The sequence below is a fragment of the Toxorhynchites rutilus genome, chromosome 1 (assembly GCF_029784135.1).
Source record: "Toxorhynchites rutilus septentrionalis strain SRP chromosome 1, ASM2978413v1, whole genome shotgun sequence".
In the NCBI taxonomy this organism is placed as follows: Eukaryota; Metazoa; Arthropoda; class Insecta; order Diptera; family Culicidae; genus Toxorhynchites; species Toxorhynchites rutilus.
Window position 1 is genome coordinate 160,671,310 of NC_073744.1, and position 18,707 is coordinate 160,690,016.

Below are 18,707 nucleotides of genomic sequence, written 5' to 3' on the forward strand. Positions count from 1 at the left end.
ACGTTCGCCTGGTTAGAAAACTTGAATGTTCGAGAGAATTGATATATAAAAATAGCTAGTAGTTATAGCTAGTAAAATAAATAAATAAAATTCAAAAAAATTGAAAAACTCTGAAATAAAAAAAAATTAACAGAATCAACAAATTAAAAAAAAATTAAAAAATTAAAAAAATTAAAATGATATCCAAACATACCCATATACACCATACCCAAAAATAATAAAAATCAAAAAATAAAAAATAAATTGAAACAATATTTAAAAAAAATTAATAAAAATAAAACCAATCCAAAAACATAAAAAACCTAAAAAAACAACAAAATCAAAAAAATAAAAATTCATGACATCCAAACAAAATTTCAAAAATACTAAACATTTAAAGGAAAACTCAAAATTTGAAAAAAAAATCGATAGAATCCAAAAAAAAACAAAAAATCTAAATATAAATCCATAAAATCCCACAAGTATTTGAAACCCTAAGAATAAAAAAAAAACAAAAACCTAAAATAAATCTAAAAGACAACAAAATTTCAATAAAATCTGAAAATTCTAAAATTTGGAAAAACAGTAATTAGAAAAATAAAACTCGAAAGAAAATCATCAAAATTGAAAAAAATTAAAATGCAAAAAAATCAAAATTTTAATTAAAACAAAAAATCAACAAAATAAAAAAAGTAAATTCAAATCCAAATAAAACAAAAATCCAAAAATCCCAAACGATTTTTTAAATAAAAAATCCTAGAAGTCTAAAAACATCCGTATGAAAACCCAAAAAGCAATAGACTATTAGAAAATCCTAAAAATCTAACAAAATTCCAAAAAATCGGAAAAACCTAAAAAAATATATAAAAATGGATTTCTGTCTGCCTGTCTGTCTGTCTGATCCTTATAGACTTGGAAACTACCGAACCGATCGACGTAAGTATTTGTATGCAGGGGTTGTTGGGGCCGGGGAAGGTTCTTATGATGGATGGTTCGAGACTCCTCTCCCCTCTGTAAGGGAGAGCTTCCATACAAATGAAACACAAATTTATGCATAACTCGAGAATTGATTGAGCAAATGGAACCAAAATTGGAGTATGAGGATTGTGGAGTTGAAGAAATTTTTCTATGATGGTTTGACACTCCTCCCCCCTCGGGAGAGGGGGTGTCACATACAAATGAAACATACATTTCAACCAAACATGACAATTGAAAATTTTCGGAAAATTGTGAAGGAAAATGTTAAAATTCGGAAAATTGCATTCCCGTCTGTTCTACAATTACATCGTTATAAGCGTTGTTAAGCCATTTGATGTTTGCGCTAATGAAATTGATTTTTGTTGGAAAATGGGAATGGATTTCCAGGTGAAAAAACGCACTCGTTCATCTTCTATCTATATAAATAGAAATGGATCGCTAAATGTATTATTACGCGCAAATTTCGAGGAAGGAATTGTGCGATTTGATCTGTTCATAAATATTTTATTATACTTTTTGTATTGAAGAATCTCGAATGAGAATTGTGTCTGAAAATGATTTTATATTATAATGACGAGTTTTGGTAGAAATACTAGGAAATTGATAGTAAAAGGAAATTGTAAAGGGTCAATTGATGAAGAGTTCTGCTATTTGACCTACGATTTTCACTTAGTAAGAAAACGTGATTTTTGAAAGTATTCAAACCAAAAATCAATTATGGGAGGGATGTTTGCCGGGTCAGCTAGTGAAATTACATAAAAAAATCCTCAGCATTAAAAATTAATAGAAACAATACAAAACTCAAGAAAAAACTATAAATCCAAAAAGGTCAAAGAAAAAAATCCAACAACAATCCAAATACTCTAAACAAAAACCAAAAAATCAAACAAATAACTAAAAATCAAAGCCTCCCACAAATCCAAAAGAAAATTTTTGTTCGACGGATGAAATTCAATGTTGGAATTCGTATTCGCAGAGGCCCACCCGGAGAAGTTCAACTCGCGGCTCCGGAACAAGATGTTCTACGGCCAGGCCGGTGGGAAGGATCTGCTGAAGCGCAAATGGAAGGGTTTGGCTGAGTTCGTAACGCTCGAATGTGACGGTAAAGATCTGACGCAGAAGCTGAAGGAGCACAAGGTGCACGCAATAGTATTTCTCAACATTCCAAGGTAGGATCATAGTGCTTATCCACCGGGGTACTGGAGTGTACTGATGGAATATTGTTTTATTTACGTCGCAGCTACGGTGGCGGGACCCATCCGTGGAACAAATCCGCCGGTCAGCACGAGCCGTCTACTGACGACGGACTGATCGAGGTGGTCGGTTTGACCACGTACCAGTTGCCGCTGCTGCAGGCCGGTGGCCACGGCACCTGCATCGCCCAGTGTAAAACCGCTAAAGTGGTCACCTTCAAGACGATCCCAATGCAGGTGGATGGCGAGGCGTGCAAGCTGAAGCCATCCATCATCGAACTGTCCCTGCTGAACAAGGCTGTGATGCTGGCGAAGCGTAAGCCCGGTCGGGCAAACGTGCCGTAAGTTCTAGGCCCTTGCCATACGCGTGTAGAACTCTACAATTGACTGTTTTCACCTTCTATTTAGACAAGAAAAACTAGAATCTCTGAATATCCCTCTCATGAAGATCATGATGTCCGATTACGAGCAGAATCACTACGATAAGGATTTGTTGCGACAGTCGGCGGTCAATTTGGGCACGCTGGATGTGCCCGTCACCGATCTGGAGCAGGTTCGAGTTATTGTCAACAAGTACTGCGAGGAACTGCCGGACAGTCCGAGACTTTCGTCGGACTGGTGCTTCATAGACTGTACGTATCAGGAACCTTATTTTCCGTCAAACAATGACAATATTTCTTTCCCCAATCCAGCATGCACGGCGGAACGATTCTTCCGGGTGGACCGGGCGCAGGAGAATCTCCACTTCATCACCGACATCGTGACCGACTGTATCTTCGTGCTGGATCAAGAATTTCCCACGCTGCCCCAGACGCCGGAGGATGAAAGCAGTGGCGGCGGAGGAGGGGGGCATCACGGTGGATCGGCGATACCCTCCCATCTGAGCAGTCTTGAGTCGAGCGACCGAGATTCCCGTGATGGAACGCCCCAATCGCCTGGCGTGAAATTCCTCAACAGGTCCCTGTCGGGACCGGGATCAGGCACGCTATCGCCCGCCCTTGATATTCCGTCGAGAAAAAGTTAGAAGAATTCGAAGACGCGCAATTGCGCGCGCATTACTAATTCCAATGTTTTTTTTATCCATCCGATCAGGTTCCCAAGGTTCGCAGGGTTCGCATGGATCCCACGAGAGCCCCAAGAATCTTCGTTCCGGTGGCAGCGGTGGGGCTCTCGGCAATGGCCAGAGCCTGGACCAATTAGTTAATTTCAAAAGGTACAGTGTAAATCATTTTTTATTTTTCTTCCAAAAGCTCAACTGAAGACAACTTTCTCACGTGTGCTATTCAAAAGACTTTCTTCACCTTTTTACTCTAATTATATACAAAATAAAGAGAAGTCCTCTATGTTCTCCCATCATGTGGAAGACATTTTGTGCGAGGAAGCAAAAGAGGACTTTCTTCTACCTCACTTACTCTCTTAAAGATTTTTCAGATAGCTTCCACACCGTTCGGAAGGGGAAAACGACTGCCGCCTGCCTGTTCATTAGATGAACATTCCCATTGAATGTTTGCTTGGGAACATATCTTGCACATGAATACACTTGAAAGGCGAGCGGCTGGCTATTTACTCGACTCTTTCATGCCGAGTCGATAAACAAAAACAGCTGGAAGTGGCAGCCGTTTTCACTTTCTCACATAGTTTTTCTTCACTTTGAAGTGCGCACATTTTTTTTCGTTCTGATATCACACGAATTAGGTTCTACTTTTCTCTAAATCGAATCTCACTTTTTTCTTTCTCTCTGTTCTTCTGTACAACTTCCCATTCGTCATCATTGTCACCACCCTACCCCATTCATCCCTCTCCTGAACACAATCAAAACCATAAACCCAAAATCATCAAACAAACAATCGCACAGCTTCCACGAGCGGTTATTCGGCTTGAACGAAGATGCCTTCGGATTCAGGTGATTAGCATTAGCGTTTAGAATCGATAGCAGCAGGCTCCGCTGCTAAGCTTGCCGTTTGGAGCTTGAACGATTTGCGTGTTGCGTTTTTTATGTTCGATGTGGCTAAGTGTGTTACAGTTTACCACAATTGTTTATTGTCCTATGGTCCTGTAGGCTACAGGGTGTCCCACATTAAATTCCATCACGGAAAAAAACGCTGTAGAGAATTACCGAGTTGACCGATCCTTTTCAAACTTTCAGACAATAAAATATAACCCATTAGTGAGCAGTTTGCATATTTATTTATTCAACTTCAATACCATAACCGTATGCTCGCACCTTACGCTTAACTCCAATCATGGGCTTCTGTACAATATCTGGTTGCAGTTTCTTATGTACGGAAATAACGTTTCCTTCATATCTTACTCAGATTCGACCTTCTTGCTTCATAATAGCCCAGTATTTTACGATGGGCCCTAGTTCCGATGATTTGGGGGGGAGGGGGAAGGGGTTTTCATGTCCTTGGGTACGACAGTGACCACGTTGGCTTCGTACCACTCCAGGACATCCTTTGAATAGTGGCACAAAACTAGATCCGACCAGAAGATCGTAGGACCCTCGTGTTGCTTCAACAGAGAAAGCAGACGCTTCTGTAGACACTCCTTGAGGTAGCTCTGCCCGTTTACATTCCCGGTAGTCACGAACAGCGCACTCCGTTTGCTACAAGAGACGCTTTTTTCTGCTTCCTTACATCTTCCGGAACATCATACTTATGCTGGGCGGAGAAGAACAGTAGCCCCGGAAGCTGCCGGAAGTCCGCATCTTGCATCTTGGTGTACAGATTCCGGGCCCGTGAATTTCCCACTGTATTCTGCCGTTCGTCACGATTTGAAGCTATCTGCACTTTGTACGTATGCAGTCCCTCCCGGTCCCTAGCTCTTTGAACTAAAGACTTGGACTGATTCAACTTTTTAGCCACATACCTGACCGAAGCATTGGGATTGCGCTTGAAGGCTTTCATGACACGCTTGTGATCCTGATCAATAAGAGAACATCCATTCTGATCGCATTTTTCCTTCCGTTCGATGCTCACAGTTCCGTGGTAACGTTTTATTATAGTAATGCATTGAAATCCGGACGCTTAAGCGCTTACGAATATAACTTCAACTACTAAACAATATTGACGTATCATAGCATGAAAAACTAGCGTTCCTATAGAATTAGGAGGCCTTCATCTAAGTTATGAATCACAGAATTCCACAAAATCATGTTATATTTGTTCAAAATTTGAAATTTCTTTCATCGTGTCGTGATTTTAAATCCGGACACTTTTTTAATCATGCTTCCAAATCCGGACACGTGTTTTCTTTGCAATTCTTTGAGAGAAATCTATCTATATATATAGAAATGGATTTCTGTCTGTCTTTCTGTCTGATTCTTATGGACTCGAAAAATACTGAATCAATCGACTCAAAAATTGGTGTGTAGGGGTTTTTGGGGTCGGGCATGGTTCTTATGATAGTTCGAAACCCCTCCCCCCTCTGCCATACAAATGAAACACAAATTTCTGCATTACTCGAAAATTAATCAAGCAAACCAAACAAAATTTAGCATGTGAAGGTTTTAGGATGCAGTAAATGTTTCTATGGTGGTTAGACATTCCTCCCCACTCTCTAGGGGGGTGGTGTGGGCTGCCATACAAATGAAACACTAGTTTCTGCATTACTCAAAAACTAATCAAGCAAACCAAACCAAATTCAGCATCTGGAAGTTTTAGGATGCAATAAATGTTTCTATGGTGGTTATACATTCCTTCCCTCTCTTTAATGGGGGGGGGGGGGGGTTGGTAGCTGCCATACAACTGAAACACAAATTTCTGCATTACTCGAAAATTCCAGGTTTTAGGGTTGCAATCAATGATTCTATGGTGGTTTGATAATCTTCCCCTCCCCCCCCTGAGATGTGGAACAATGGTGCTGGTATCACAAGTATACAATCGCCTGTAGCCGAGTGTATGTCAATTGCGAAAAAGGCCACCAGAATAGCGGTCGAGGTAAATTTTCAATGCATTGACATGAAACAAAGTGCGATATGCGATCAGCTTGTGTAATGTTCTGCGACCAAACCATTCTACTAAACAGGAATTTCTAAAATTCCGCAGCATTCTAAAAAAATACCCGAAGTTATTAACAAGTGACTCGATTAAAACAACTGCGTAGTTCTGCGTCAACAATGTGATCGTGTCTTGGACACAACCTCCTATTTTTTTTTTGTTTGTTATAAGTGCAAATTTCGCTTTAACCTATTAACGACCAAGCTGTAAAAATAATTTTTTTGACGAAAGCCATTGGTGTAATTTCGATTACTGACGCTAAAGGAACTCCAATATTCAAGAATTATTTTTTTCCCATCTTCCATTTTCCGGGAAATGACTGTTCGAAAAATCGAACATTGGCCGAAACCCGCACTTTTTTTTGCAAGTACAAACATACTGCGAACTAAAAGTCACTTCAATTAGCAAATATACGAACAAGAACAGAAGAATTGAGGTCTCTAAGTATAAACCCAAATGAATCCACCTAAGGTGAGATGTGGAATTTCTTATTTCATGTAATTTTAACTTATTACTGGCAGGCTTTTTCTTTCAAACGAAAGCATATACTGTTTTTTTTATTGTTAACTGTGAAGGAATGTCAATGCTTAAAAATTAGTCTTTAAAATTAGTCTCCACAATTATCCATTTCCCGAAAAAATCGAAGATTTTCCAAAACCTGCAAAGAACCAGAGTACTGCGAAAAAACAATGGCATAGCGGGTTGGGAGGTTATTATTCGGTCTGGCGGAATAATATTCGCACAAACAATCTCATTAGAATCCTCGTTACGCGTACTGATCATTTCCTCCAGCTCCTCCATAAAACAAATTCTACGGGCCGCTATCACCTAAAGTTATTACGGACAAAAAAATCATACAGATTTTCAATAATATTTGCATTACTCGAAAATTCCAGGTTTTAGGGTTGCAATCAATGATTCTATGGTGGTTAGATAATCCTCCCCCCTCCCCCTCCCCCCTGAGATGTGGAATAATGGTGCTGGTATCACAAGTATATAATCGCCTGTAGCCGAGTGTATGTCAATTGCGAAATAGGCCACCAGAACAGCGGTCGAGGTAAATTTTCAATGCATTGACATGAAACAAAGTGCGATATGCGATCAGCTTGTGTAATGTTCTGCGACCAAACCATTCTACTAAACAGGAATTTCTAAAATTCCGCAGCATTCTAAAAAAAATACCCGAAGTTATTAACAAGTGACTCGATTAAAACAACAGCGTAGTTCTGCGTCAACAATGTGATCGTGTCTTGGACACAATCTCCTATTTTTTTTTGTTTGTTATAAGTGCAAATTTCGCTTTAACCTATTAACGACCAAGCTGTAAAAATAATTTTTTTGACGAAAGCCATTGGTGTAATTTCGATTACTGACGCTAAAGGAACTCCAATATTCAAGAATTATTTTTTTCCCATCTTCCATTTTCCGGGAAATGACTGTTCGAAAAATCGAACATTGGCCGAAACCCGCACTTTTTTTTTGCAAGTACAAACATACTGCGAACTAAAAGTCACTTCAATTAGCAAATATACGGTATTCATGAATGCATCAATTTCGGATTCCGGGAAGAACAAGAACAAAAGAATGGAGGTCTCTAAGTATAAACCCAAATGAATCCACCTAAGGTGAGATGTGGAATTTCTTATTTCATGTAATTTTAACTTATTACTGGCAGGCTTTTTCTTTCAAACGAAAGCATATGCTGTTATTTTTATTGTTAACTGTGAAGGAATGTTAATGCTTTAAAATTAGTCTTTAAAATTAGTCTCCACAATTATCCATTTCCCGAAAAAATCGAAGATTTTCCGAAACCTGCAAAGAACCAGAGTACTGCGAAAAAACAATGGCATAGCGGGTTGGGAGGTTATTATTCGGTCTGGCGGAATAATATTCGCACAAACAATCTCATTAGAATCCTCGTTACGCGTACTGATCATTTCCTCCATAAAACAAATTCTACGGGCCGCTATCACCTAAAGTTATTACGGACAAAAAAATCATACAGATTTTCAATAATATTTGCTAAATTAATCGATATTTGCAAACATTCACAATTGAAAAAGCAATAATAAAACCTTCCGTCTTCTAAAGTATACAAATCAAAATGAGCAGCGAAGGTTAGATGTGTTGGGTTGATTCAGCAGAAAAAAATGCTAGTTATGGCCATCGTTCGATTTTTCGAACACTCAATTTCCCCGGCTGTTATTTTCCTGTAGGAAGCTCAAGCGAATGATTTTCGCTCTATATCACAATGTATGTCCATTTGTCGAAGGAATACTGTAGAAAAGTTTACATATTTTTGTATTTTATTGGGTTTTTTAATTGAAATTGAAAACACCTTCCAAACACACTTGCTTTAAATCGAATTTATTATCCAATAATGTTACTCAAAATTGAATGAAATCGATATAAGCGGTAACTAATTAATTAAGCTATCTTTTGCTGCAAAAACATTACCATATGGTTCCATTCCAAAGACCTGAAAAATTATCAAAGTCGCCGTTCGATTTTTCGAACGCTTGGCCTAAAATGGGTTAAGGCAGTATTCTAGTCTAGAAATTTTAAAAAAAATAATTTTTTCCCTTATATTTCTGTAGCTTAGACATTCAAGAGTATACCCTAGAAAGGCCTTATCGAAGATCCTATTATTTACCGAGTTAGGGCCATTAGGGTATCTAATTTAGTACGGCCATAACAATGAACTTCAAACGCGTTTTTTCTCGAAACTAGTTTTTTTCAAACTGACGTACACGATATCTCAAGTTTTACTGAACCGATTCATGTCGAATACATATGGATACAATCTGCGAACATCTCTCTATCGCATGAACCTCTAAAAATTGTTATTTGTTAAATTTTACTATTTTTAAAAAATCGCGAAACGTAAGAAAAAACCTTTTGAGCCGCATTTTGTTTTTCAAACGGTCGCCATTCTGTTAAAAAACATGTTTTTGGTTTTTGTCCGAGGTTCATGGGATAGCGGCATCTTCACTGATTCAGAATCTGTTCGATTTTTTTTGTTCCAGATAACCAGAAGAGCTGGAATCGTGTACGCCATGGTACAACTGTTTCTGGAACCCTTTCACTTCATCAGCTCCTAACTGTTTTAGTTATGAATATTTTTCCTCCATTCGATTTTTGTTTTATTGTTCAAAGATAGATGAATAAATAATGATATAATGGATAGTATAAATATTTTTGTTTTATTTTTACGGAGCTCGAAAAAACGTCCAAAATACGAGTCTCTACACTAGAATTCCCCCGTAATCTTATCCAACTGATGAATGGCAAGTTTAATGGCATCTTCATTAAAGTTTGCATCAAACGTAGGGAGGGCCCTAATTATGCGCAAATTTGCCGGCCTAGACATTCAACCAGCGTATAATTAATGTGTATTAAAAAACGAATTGTGACGTTTTTAATTTGTTTCCCGCAGCTTCGTTCCCCAACTGAAAAAAAATAATGAAAAAAAATGAAAAGTATCAGCATGTCGCATCAAATTCAGAGAGAGATGGGAAACCCCGCGCTTTCTATGTTTAGAAGTTTGATGATTATCATTTTCCACCACTCCCCGTGTGCGCCTCCCACTTCCGTTGACAGGAAAAGGTTTTTCCTAAGGACTTGGGATATGTTTTTGCCTCGCTTGTTGCCCCCTCGCATCTTTTTCTTCCCTCTGGTCTTTAATTTGTTTGCGTTTGGCTGCTAAATTTTATTATGACTTTCATATCGCGACGTAACCACCTAATCTAGTCGAGTGGTTCCTAGGATAATTGATGTGTATATAAACGTCCGTGGTGTCGAGTACAGAAAAACAACATTATCCTGTTTTAGGAGCTGGAGAAAAATTAGCATGATTAATGCGAAGGCGTTTATTTTTTTTTTCTCCATCTCGGCTCACATCTCTCGTCAGATCTGTCACTCACTGTATATGTAGATGTCTATGCTTGTGTGTGTGTTTCCGTAGAATGCGTCTAATTGTAGCCTCTAGTGTTGGAAAATGATCCAGGGATAATAAATAAAAAAGTATACTCTTGAATTTAATTGTATAATTTTGTTTTCTTTCATTCTCGCCACCGTTGCCCCTTGGGCCGATTGCTTCCGCATCGAATCACGGTGCGACCGTCAACACCTGTGCTCACCTGTCCGACCATTTGCATAATTCGCGTTCGTGGGGGTGGAAAAGCAGCAATCTGTTGGAGAAGACAACCGATGCGGTGATTAAAGCGGCCAAAACCGGCGATTTGGTGATGGTGAGTAAAGTACATCGTTAGCATAGCATAGAGCTTTTAGCTCGGATTTCGGATAACTATTATGATAGCTAAGGTACACAGCGCCAAAGTTTGTCTTCGTTGGTTCTTCTGTCCATTGCCAGCGAGCCTGAGGGGGGCTCTCTTTCTCGTTTTCCCATAAATCAAGTTAGCGAAACTCAGCAGAAACTGGTCATTTTTGTAACCTAAACTTTCCCACAGACTTCCGAGAACACGATGTTAATTAAAAGTTTATCCCTTTCGTTTGTCTCCTCTGGGGGCGGTTTTGTGGAATTGGGCGCAGTTTTTCACTGCAGTTCCGAACAATCGAGTCAAATTTTACATGAACTCAAAATCGTACGAGGTCAGAGTGAGCTGTTAATTAATTTCTCATTAGAATTCCACTGAAACCCAGACAATGTTCCAATTATCATGAAACCATCTGAGTAGAGCCATGTTCATTTGACCCTTGCTTTCCTTTCCTGCAGCTAAAAGACCTCCACATGCAGGGATACTCGCTGCTGTCGATCGACTCGAGCGGTCAAACGGCACTTCATCATGCGGCGCGCTGTGGCCACAAGGACATCGTGCGCTACCTGATCTCCTACGCGCCCAACTCCATCGTCAACATGATCGACAACGAAACGTAAGTTTCCAAAAGCTCTGTTTTGTTTCAGCTATTTTCCAACAAATGTCATAATTATCGGCCAGAATGTTTGTGAGGGATATTGAATGCACTGTATTATAAAGAACTAGCTGACCCGGCAAACTTTGTCCCGCTCAAAATTTGTTATATTGTTATCAATACCTTCAAACATTCACATTTTCTTACTATGAGCAAGTTCATGGGTCCAATCGTAGAACTGTTGATTGATTGATCTTCTAATCGATCCCGTTTAATTAACCTTTTACTATAAAATTCCAAGTATTTCTAACAAAACTCATCATTATAATATCAGATTATTTTCAGACACAATTCTCGTTCAATATTTTCCAACCACTTGCAAATAACACGTTTCTCTGTTACATGGAATAAATGTTTTATACAGAAAATATGATAGAAAATATGAAAGACAGCCCTAAATCGGACAATTTTTTCCCCTCACAAAGGTGGGAGGAGTGTTGAACCACTTTAGAAATGTTTCTTGCCCCCTAAAACCTACACATGCCAAATTTGGTTTAGTTTGCTTGATTAGTTCTTGAATTATGCAGAAATGTATGCTTCATTTGTATGGTAGCCATCCCCCCCCCCCCCCCCCTCATAGAGAGGGGAGGAGTGTCTATCCACCATGGAAACGTTTCGTGTCTCCTAAAACATTCGCATGATAAATTTGGCTCCATTTGATTCATTAGTTTTCGAATTATGCAGAAATTTGTGTTTCATTTGTATGGCAGCCCCCCTTAAGGAGAGGCTGGAGAGTATAACCACCATAGAAACATTTATTGCACCCTAAAACCTTCACATGCCAAATTTGGTTCCATTTGCTTGATTAATTCTCGAGTAAAGCAGAAATTTGTGTTTCATTTGTATGGCAGCCCCCCTTAGAGAGGGAGGTGGAGAGTCTAACCATCATAAAAACATTTATTGCACCCTAAAACCTCAATATACAAAAAACCCCTACATACCAATTTTCATGTTGATCAGTTCAGTAGTTTCCGAGTCCATAAGAATCAGATAGACAGACAGACAGACAGACAGAAATATATATATATATATATATATATATATATATATATATATATATATATATATATATATATATATATATATATATATATATATATATATATATATATATATATATTATTATTAGGCTGTCAAAAAAGTCCTGCGGTATTTTTTCTGAATTTTCATTTGTTCATAAGATTAGTTACAATCTTCTGTTTTAAGTCAAATATGCGCCGTTTTGTTCGATGACTTGTTCCCAACGAGATGCCAACTTCATAATACCCCTGTTATAGAAGCTCGCTTCCTTATTGGCAAAAAACTCGGATAGCCAATTTTCACAGGCCTCTTTGATGGCTAACTTCTGACTACCTAGCTCGTTCGCCATGGACAAAAACAGGTGATAGTCACTTGGTGCAAGGTCCGGACTATACGGCGGATGCAAAAGAACCTCCCATCCGAGCTCCCGGAGCTTCTGGCGCGTCACCAAAGAAGTGTGTGGCCTGGCGTTGTCCTGATGGAAGACAATGCGGCCTCTGTTTATCAAAGATGGCCTCTTCTTCATGAGTGCTACCTTCAAGCGGTCCAGTTGTTGGCAGTACAGGTCCGAATTGAGCGTTTGGCCATAGGGAAGCAGCTCATAATAGATTATTCCTTGATAATCCCACCAAACACACAGCAGAACCTTCCTGTCCGTTAATGAGGGCTTGGCCACCGTCTGAGCCGCTTCAGCGGGCTTCGACCACGACCGTTTGGGCTTCACGTTGTCCACTTTTCATCGCCAGTCACCATCCGCTTCAGAAACGGGTCGATTTTGTTGCGATTCAGCAGCGATTCACATGCGTCGATACGGTCAAAGATGTTTTTTTTGCGTCAACGTGTGTGGCACCCATACATCGAGCTTCTTTGTGAATCCAAGCTTCATCAAATGGTTAATAACGGTTTGATGACTTATCCCCAGCTCTTGGCCGATGCTACGGCTGCTACTATGCCGGTCTTTCTCGGCTAATTCAGCGATTTTGTCGCAATTTTCGACGACAGGCCTTCCGGAGCGTGGCGCATCTTCGACGACCTCTACACCAGAACGAAAACGTTGAAACCATCGTTGTGCGGTGGAAATGGAAACTGTATCGGGTCCATAAACTGCACAAATTTTATTGGCAGCTTGAGATGCATTTTTGCCTTTGTCATAGTAGTACTGTAAAATATGTCGGATTTTCTCTTTATTTTGCTCCATATTTGCGACACTATAACTCACGAACGACTTAACCAAACAAAACACTGTCGAGGACTATATTATAGCGCGCAAAAATACCTTTCCAACAAGCTATAGTATGACTCGATACAATGAATACAACTAGAACTACGCGCTTACAACGATACCTCGCGGAAATACCGCAGGACTTTTTTGACAGCCTAATATATAGATTTTCCAACAAATGACATAATTACCGACCAGAATGTTTGTTAGGGATACTGAATGCATTGTATTATGAAGAATAACTAAATAAACTTTTTAAGATGAACGGTTGCATTGTGAGTGAACATAATATTAATGCAGATAATGTACTAAAAGTTAAAAAATAATTAGGCGAGTAGCAGATATCTCTTATCGAACCCCTTGCTTCATTAATCTAGGGCAGGGATTCTCAAAGTGGTCGATATCGACCCCTTAGGGTCCATACCGATTCCGCAGGGGTCAACATAAACGAAAACTGATTTTGGGGATTTGGCGGTCTAAAAATCCCTATATACAGACGGTAGAAGGTACCCTATTAACTGACAGAAGTACCTATTTGCAACTGATGAGACTAAAATAAAATCGTGGGGCATATGATGAAACCACTAACTGGATAATGGAAATACGACATGCCCCAAGGGATGTCAATTTGAATAACTTGTAGTAACGTTTGCATAAATAACATGGACAAAAATTGCCGATTTTTCATGGATTTACTTTCGCACAGACTGACGAAACTACCTATACAGCATCAATCGTAGTAACCAATGAGTCAGCAAAAAAAAATTGACCGCTCTTTCAGTCGAACTATAACCGAGATGGCGAAAACAGTGAAGCTACTCCGTTCAAAGAACGGTACCCCACCGCGTCGAAAACGGACATCGTGAGGCACTTTGTGGACGCCGGATACGCCCGTTCCGGCATCTACAACATCTTGGCACTATTGGACAACAATCAGAGCATCGAAAGAAAGCCTGATTCCGGACGGCCAACGACCCCGAGCGACAAGAAGCTCCCACGGATGCTGAAGAGGAAGATCGAGGGAAAAGTGGCTACATCGCAGCGTGCGCTTGGCCGAGAAGTCGATGCAACTGGCCGAACAGTGGAAAAGTTCCTGGTCAACATGGACGTACATGTCAGGAAGCGGAAGTTCCGTCCACTGGTCCCGGAGCTGCAGGCACTAACGCAGCGGCAGCGGCTGAATAAGATGGTCAAGTCGATTTTAACGAGGAATCGCGACGTGGCGGTGGTGATGGACGACGAGACCTGTCTCACCCTGGTTGGCAACGTCTGGCAGTGCACTTCGTACTTTACTTCGCCCACGAAGGAAGTGTGCTCCGAAGTGAATTTTATTTCAAACACCAGATTCCCCAAGAAGGTGCTGCTGTGGCTGACAATCAGCGAGGAGGAGATATCAAAGCCGCGCTTCTTTAGCTCCGGATTGACTGTGAACAGGAAAATTTATAGTACGAAATGCCTGCCGGAAGTTGCGTCTGGCCGGATCTGACGTCGGCCCACTACTTGGATTGCGAGTAGCTCGTCTGGCTCAGCGACCGTTTGGCCCCGTTCGCCAATCAATCAGTCGAGTCGTCTAGTTTGTTTGATGTGTTCACCTTGTTGATTTAAAGCATCGGTATTCTTCTGTTCCGCCTTTTTCTTCAAAAATTGTTTCACGGTTAAACTAGTATTGCATGAGCAATGTATGTTTGCAACTGGAATCATCAAATTCAATTCAGTAGCTGCAAGATTTTACAGATTTTCAAATAGGCCTTTTTCAAACAACACAACTGAATGTAAACATAGGACTCATATTCAGGGATGCCAGATGACTGTTTTGAATTTATATTAACGAGGCACGAAAAGTGTCTTCACATCATATTGAACGAAAATGAATAATTCAAAACAACTGCTTCATTGGAAATACATGCATATCGATTTGAAACTTTCTTGATAAATCGTTGATCAGGTGAACAGACATTGCCCCCAATAAATCCGTAATAACAAAACGTCTGAGTGATGAAACCATATGCTCGAGAAAAAATATCAATGAAATCAAAAGATATATGAAACTTATTCCATTTTGTTATGTGCAATGTAATGTTAAAAAATTTTGACACTAAAAAAAGAGTATCGATTGATCAATTTTAAAAATGTTTGTTGTTTTTGACGTGGGACTACGTATAATCGGAGTATATGGGGGGTAAAATGAAAACCTAAACACAGAACATGCAGGAAAAAATGAAAGATTCCGAATGCTTATAACTCGAACATTTTTTACTGGATCGAAAAGATGTTTGCATCAATTGATAGGGAATGTTTCTACACTTCTATCGCAATAAATAAAATGATATTTTTCATTAGATAAACAATTGAATAACTGTAAAATGTTAAGCGTTATCTAAACGTCCTAAATTTCTCATTTTGATTGGCTCGATCTACGGATTCCCTAACACAGCCATCAAAACCAAGCAGCCTTGGGGAAATCGGCATTGCAAATACATGAAAGTATGGGGACTTTTGTTCTCACCGAAATGTGTTCCCTAACACAGACTTCAAAACCAAGCAGCGTTGGACAGATCGGGATTGCAAACACATGAAAGTCGGGGGCTTTTTTGTTCCGACTGAAATGTGTTTTCCTAACACAGACTTCAAATTCATGGAGCGTGGGGAAATCGGCATTGCAAATACATGAAAGTCGGGGTTATTTTTGTTCAGACTGAAATGTGATCCCCCAACACAGACTTTTGAACCAAAGTGTCTGAGGAAATTGACATTGCAAATTCATGCAAGTCGGGGGCATTTTTGTTCCGACTGAAATGTGTTTGCAAATACATGAAAGTCGGGGGTATTTCTGTTCCGACTGAAATGTGTTTCCCCAACACAGACTTCGAAACCAAGATGTCTGGGGAAATCGGCTCTGCAAACAAATGCAAAAACTTTTGTACTCGCTTGCCTTTGTGCAAACTAGAATATGTTTCCTTAACACTGTCTTTCGGGGGTACTCCTGCACTCGCATGTTTTTTTGGCACTTCGAAAAGTGTTTTGCTAACACGGATTACAAAAACGGGTACGAACACCACGCTTTGGCTCGGTTATTCAAGATTGCCTTCAAGGATATGCCTTAATATCTTCTGCTCACTGAATTCCTACGCATACCATTTGATGATTAGGCAAGATGTTGATAAGCAATTGCTGCGATGACGCCTATTGATTAAACAATATGCGTTCAACGTATATATCAAAATCAAGCAAATTTGCGGTTCGAGAAGTACGTACACTTGAGAGATGCAAACTTTAGAAGGAAACGTAAAATGAAATAATCGTTTGATAATTCTTCCGTTCACATATTTTGTTCTAGGCATCATACCAAATGTAAAAGGACTGTCATTAAATTTACTTGTAACGAAGATTATAATCTATTATAATGCATGAATTGACCTTATATGGAATTATACAATCTTTTTACTCATTAAGCAAATATATTGAATTCAATTGAATTCGAGAATTGTTTCATTCAACCAAAAATTTAATCAATACAAACAAATGATTGATACGATATGCTAGTCCCACGTCAACCTTGCGGTTATATCATAGATATAACCCACCCATTTTTTTTTTTCAAAATAAAAACATGTCCTCTCGTCGGACATCTCTGAAAATACCGTCATCTGGGGGCAAATTGATCACCGGGGTGAAATTGATCAAACGTATTACTGAAAACAACCCCAAATTTTCAGATGTATTGTGCAATTTAATTTTAAACTTTTTTAATCTGATATGTTCAATAATCATCTGAAGGTTCTTTTTGTCAATGGATCTCAAAGAATCTCTTATTAAATTGCATAAAAATTAACATTTTTCTGAATAGCATTTTCGTTTACATTTTTCACTATGGTAAAAAAATATATTTTCAACACATCAAAACAATATTTATAGACGCTAAACATTTTAATTCACTTCAAGCCGATACTTGATGAGTTGAATAAGTAATCTAATACTTGTAGTTACTATTCAAACAAGTAAGAAAAAACAGTTTAACAAAAAAGCACCACGAATGACCAGAACCGAATCCCATCATGCGACATATCGAACGTCTTGGTTCGTCAAAACTAGTTCATTGGTGACCATTTTAAGGGTTTTTGGCCACATTTGGATAACCCGAATGGTCTCCGGATGACCTGCAGATCAGTGTTCAAATCGAGTTATGGAAAGGCATGACGAGGTGGATTAACACTAAACCTACCACGAGGGGTCAAATGACTCATTTTAATCTTTTAGTCAAAATTTTCTTGCAAATTACATTGTCACAACATAATTTGCCTACACTACTTTTCCTAAAACATACATGGAATGTATTTTTCTGTGTTTACTCCTCTGTTGTTATTTTTGTTTACTGAGAAATGTATGTAATCTGCCCTAACTACCGCAACGGGTCATTTGACCCTTGCAAACATTTATATGATATCAGAAAGATTGGTATGTGTGGTTGTCATACAAAACCCTAGCATTACACATTTTTTGCTATTGCTCTATATATTTTGTTGAATTTGTGAATAGATAGTGAATGATCATAATTAATTGTATTGCTGACTATCCAAACGAGCTAACAGCAACCATTCCAAGCTACAGTGCTATTTTACATGTTAAAAATTGTAATTTCAATATTATGCTAATAATTGTTATCCCAAAATGTCGAAATGTACAGGAAAAATATGGTATGCCACGTTTCTCAACAAAACTATATAAATCGAGTCATTGTTCACTAACTATTCATAAAAGGTCACTTGACCCACTGTGGTTGGAATAGGTATACACAGGTAGGTTTAGTGTTAAATCAGGTTTTTGTCACCTCAAACCCTTGAATTATCATTAAAATTAATTTTCTATACATTTTTGTGCATATGATATTAGAAAATCCTGAAAAACATAGATTGATCAATTTCACCCCGAAGCTACATTTAGAAATTTTCCGCTAAAATTTTCCAAATTAGTGCTTAAGGATTTCTTTAACTTTAACTTTAACAGTACTGATTTTAAAAATAATTGGGTATAAATCTAACAAAAAAATTCGGAAATATTCTCATTTTTCTGAAATTAGTGATCAATTTGCTCCCGATTTACGGTACCGAGAAAAAGTAACTGAATCCTCTCCGGTCTACCAAATAAATCATTTCAATGAAACTCGTGTACTGGAATAGGATATTTTGCTCGTCTCGACAGTGACTGAAGCCGAGACGAGACGAGACGAATTGCTCGTCTCGTTTTCTGGAATAGGGACCTTCCATGGGAAATTTATCAAACTCAATTATCTTTCTTATTTTTGTTTATCACGAAAGATAAAATGTCTACGCGTTATATACTCGTTACTTTTTGATCCAAAAACTTGTTTCAATAGCCTGAAAATTG

The 18,707-nt window shown here is 38.8% G+C and overlaps 1 protein-coding gene across 5 annotated transcripts in view; it reads left to right on the plus strand.

Annotated features, from left to right (window-relative positions):
* LOC129767995 (eye-specific diacylglycerol kinase) overlaps positions 1-18,707 on the plus strand; it is a 475,932-nt gene that overhangs the window by 446,824 nt on the left and 10,401 nt on the right. For 4 of the 5 annotated variants that reach the window (XM_055769348.1, XM_055769339.1, XM_055769356.1 and 1 more), the window contains 8 exons: positions 1,934-2,126; positions 2,198-2,491; positions 2,559-2,782; positions 2,843-3,169; positions 3,243-3,363; positions 4,006-4,053; positions 10,335-10,398; positions 10,884-11,041. In XM_055769348.1, coding sequence (XP_055625323.1) covers positions 1,934-2,126; positions 2,198-2,491; positions 2,559-2,782; positions 2,843-3,169; positions 3,243-3,363; positions 4,006-4,053; positions 10,335-10,398; positions 10,884-11,041 — 1,429 coding nt within the window. The remainder of the gene's footprint in view (positions 1-1,933; positions 2,127-2,197; positions 2,492-2,558; positions 2,783-2,842; positions 3,170-3,242; positions 3,364-4,005; positions 4,054-10,334; positions 10,399-10,883; positions 11,042-18,707) is intronic. The other variant, XM_055769362.1, reaches the window with a different exon arrangement.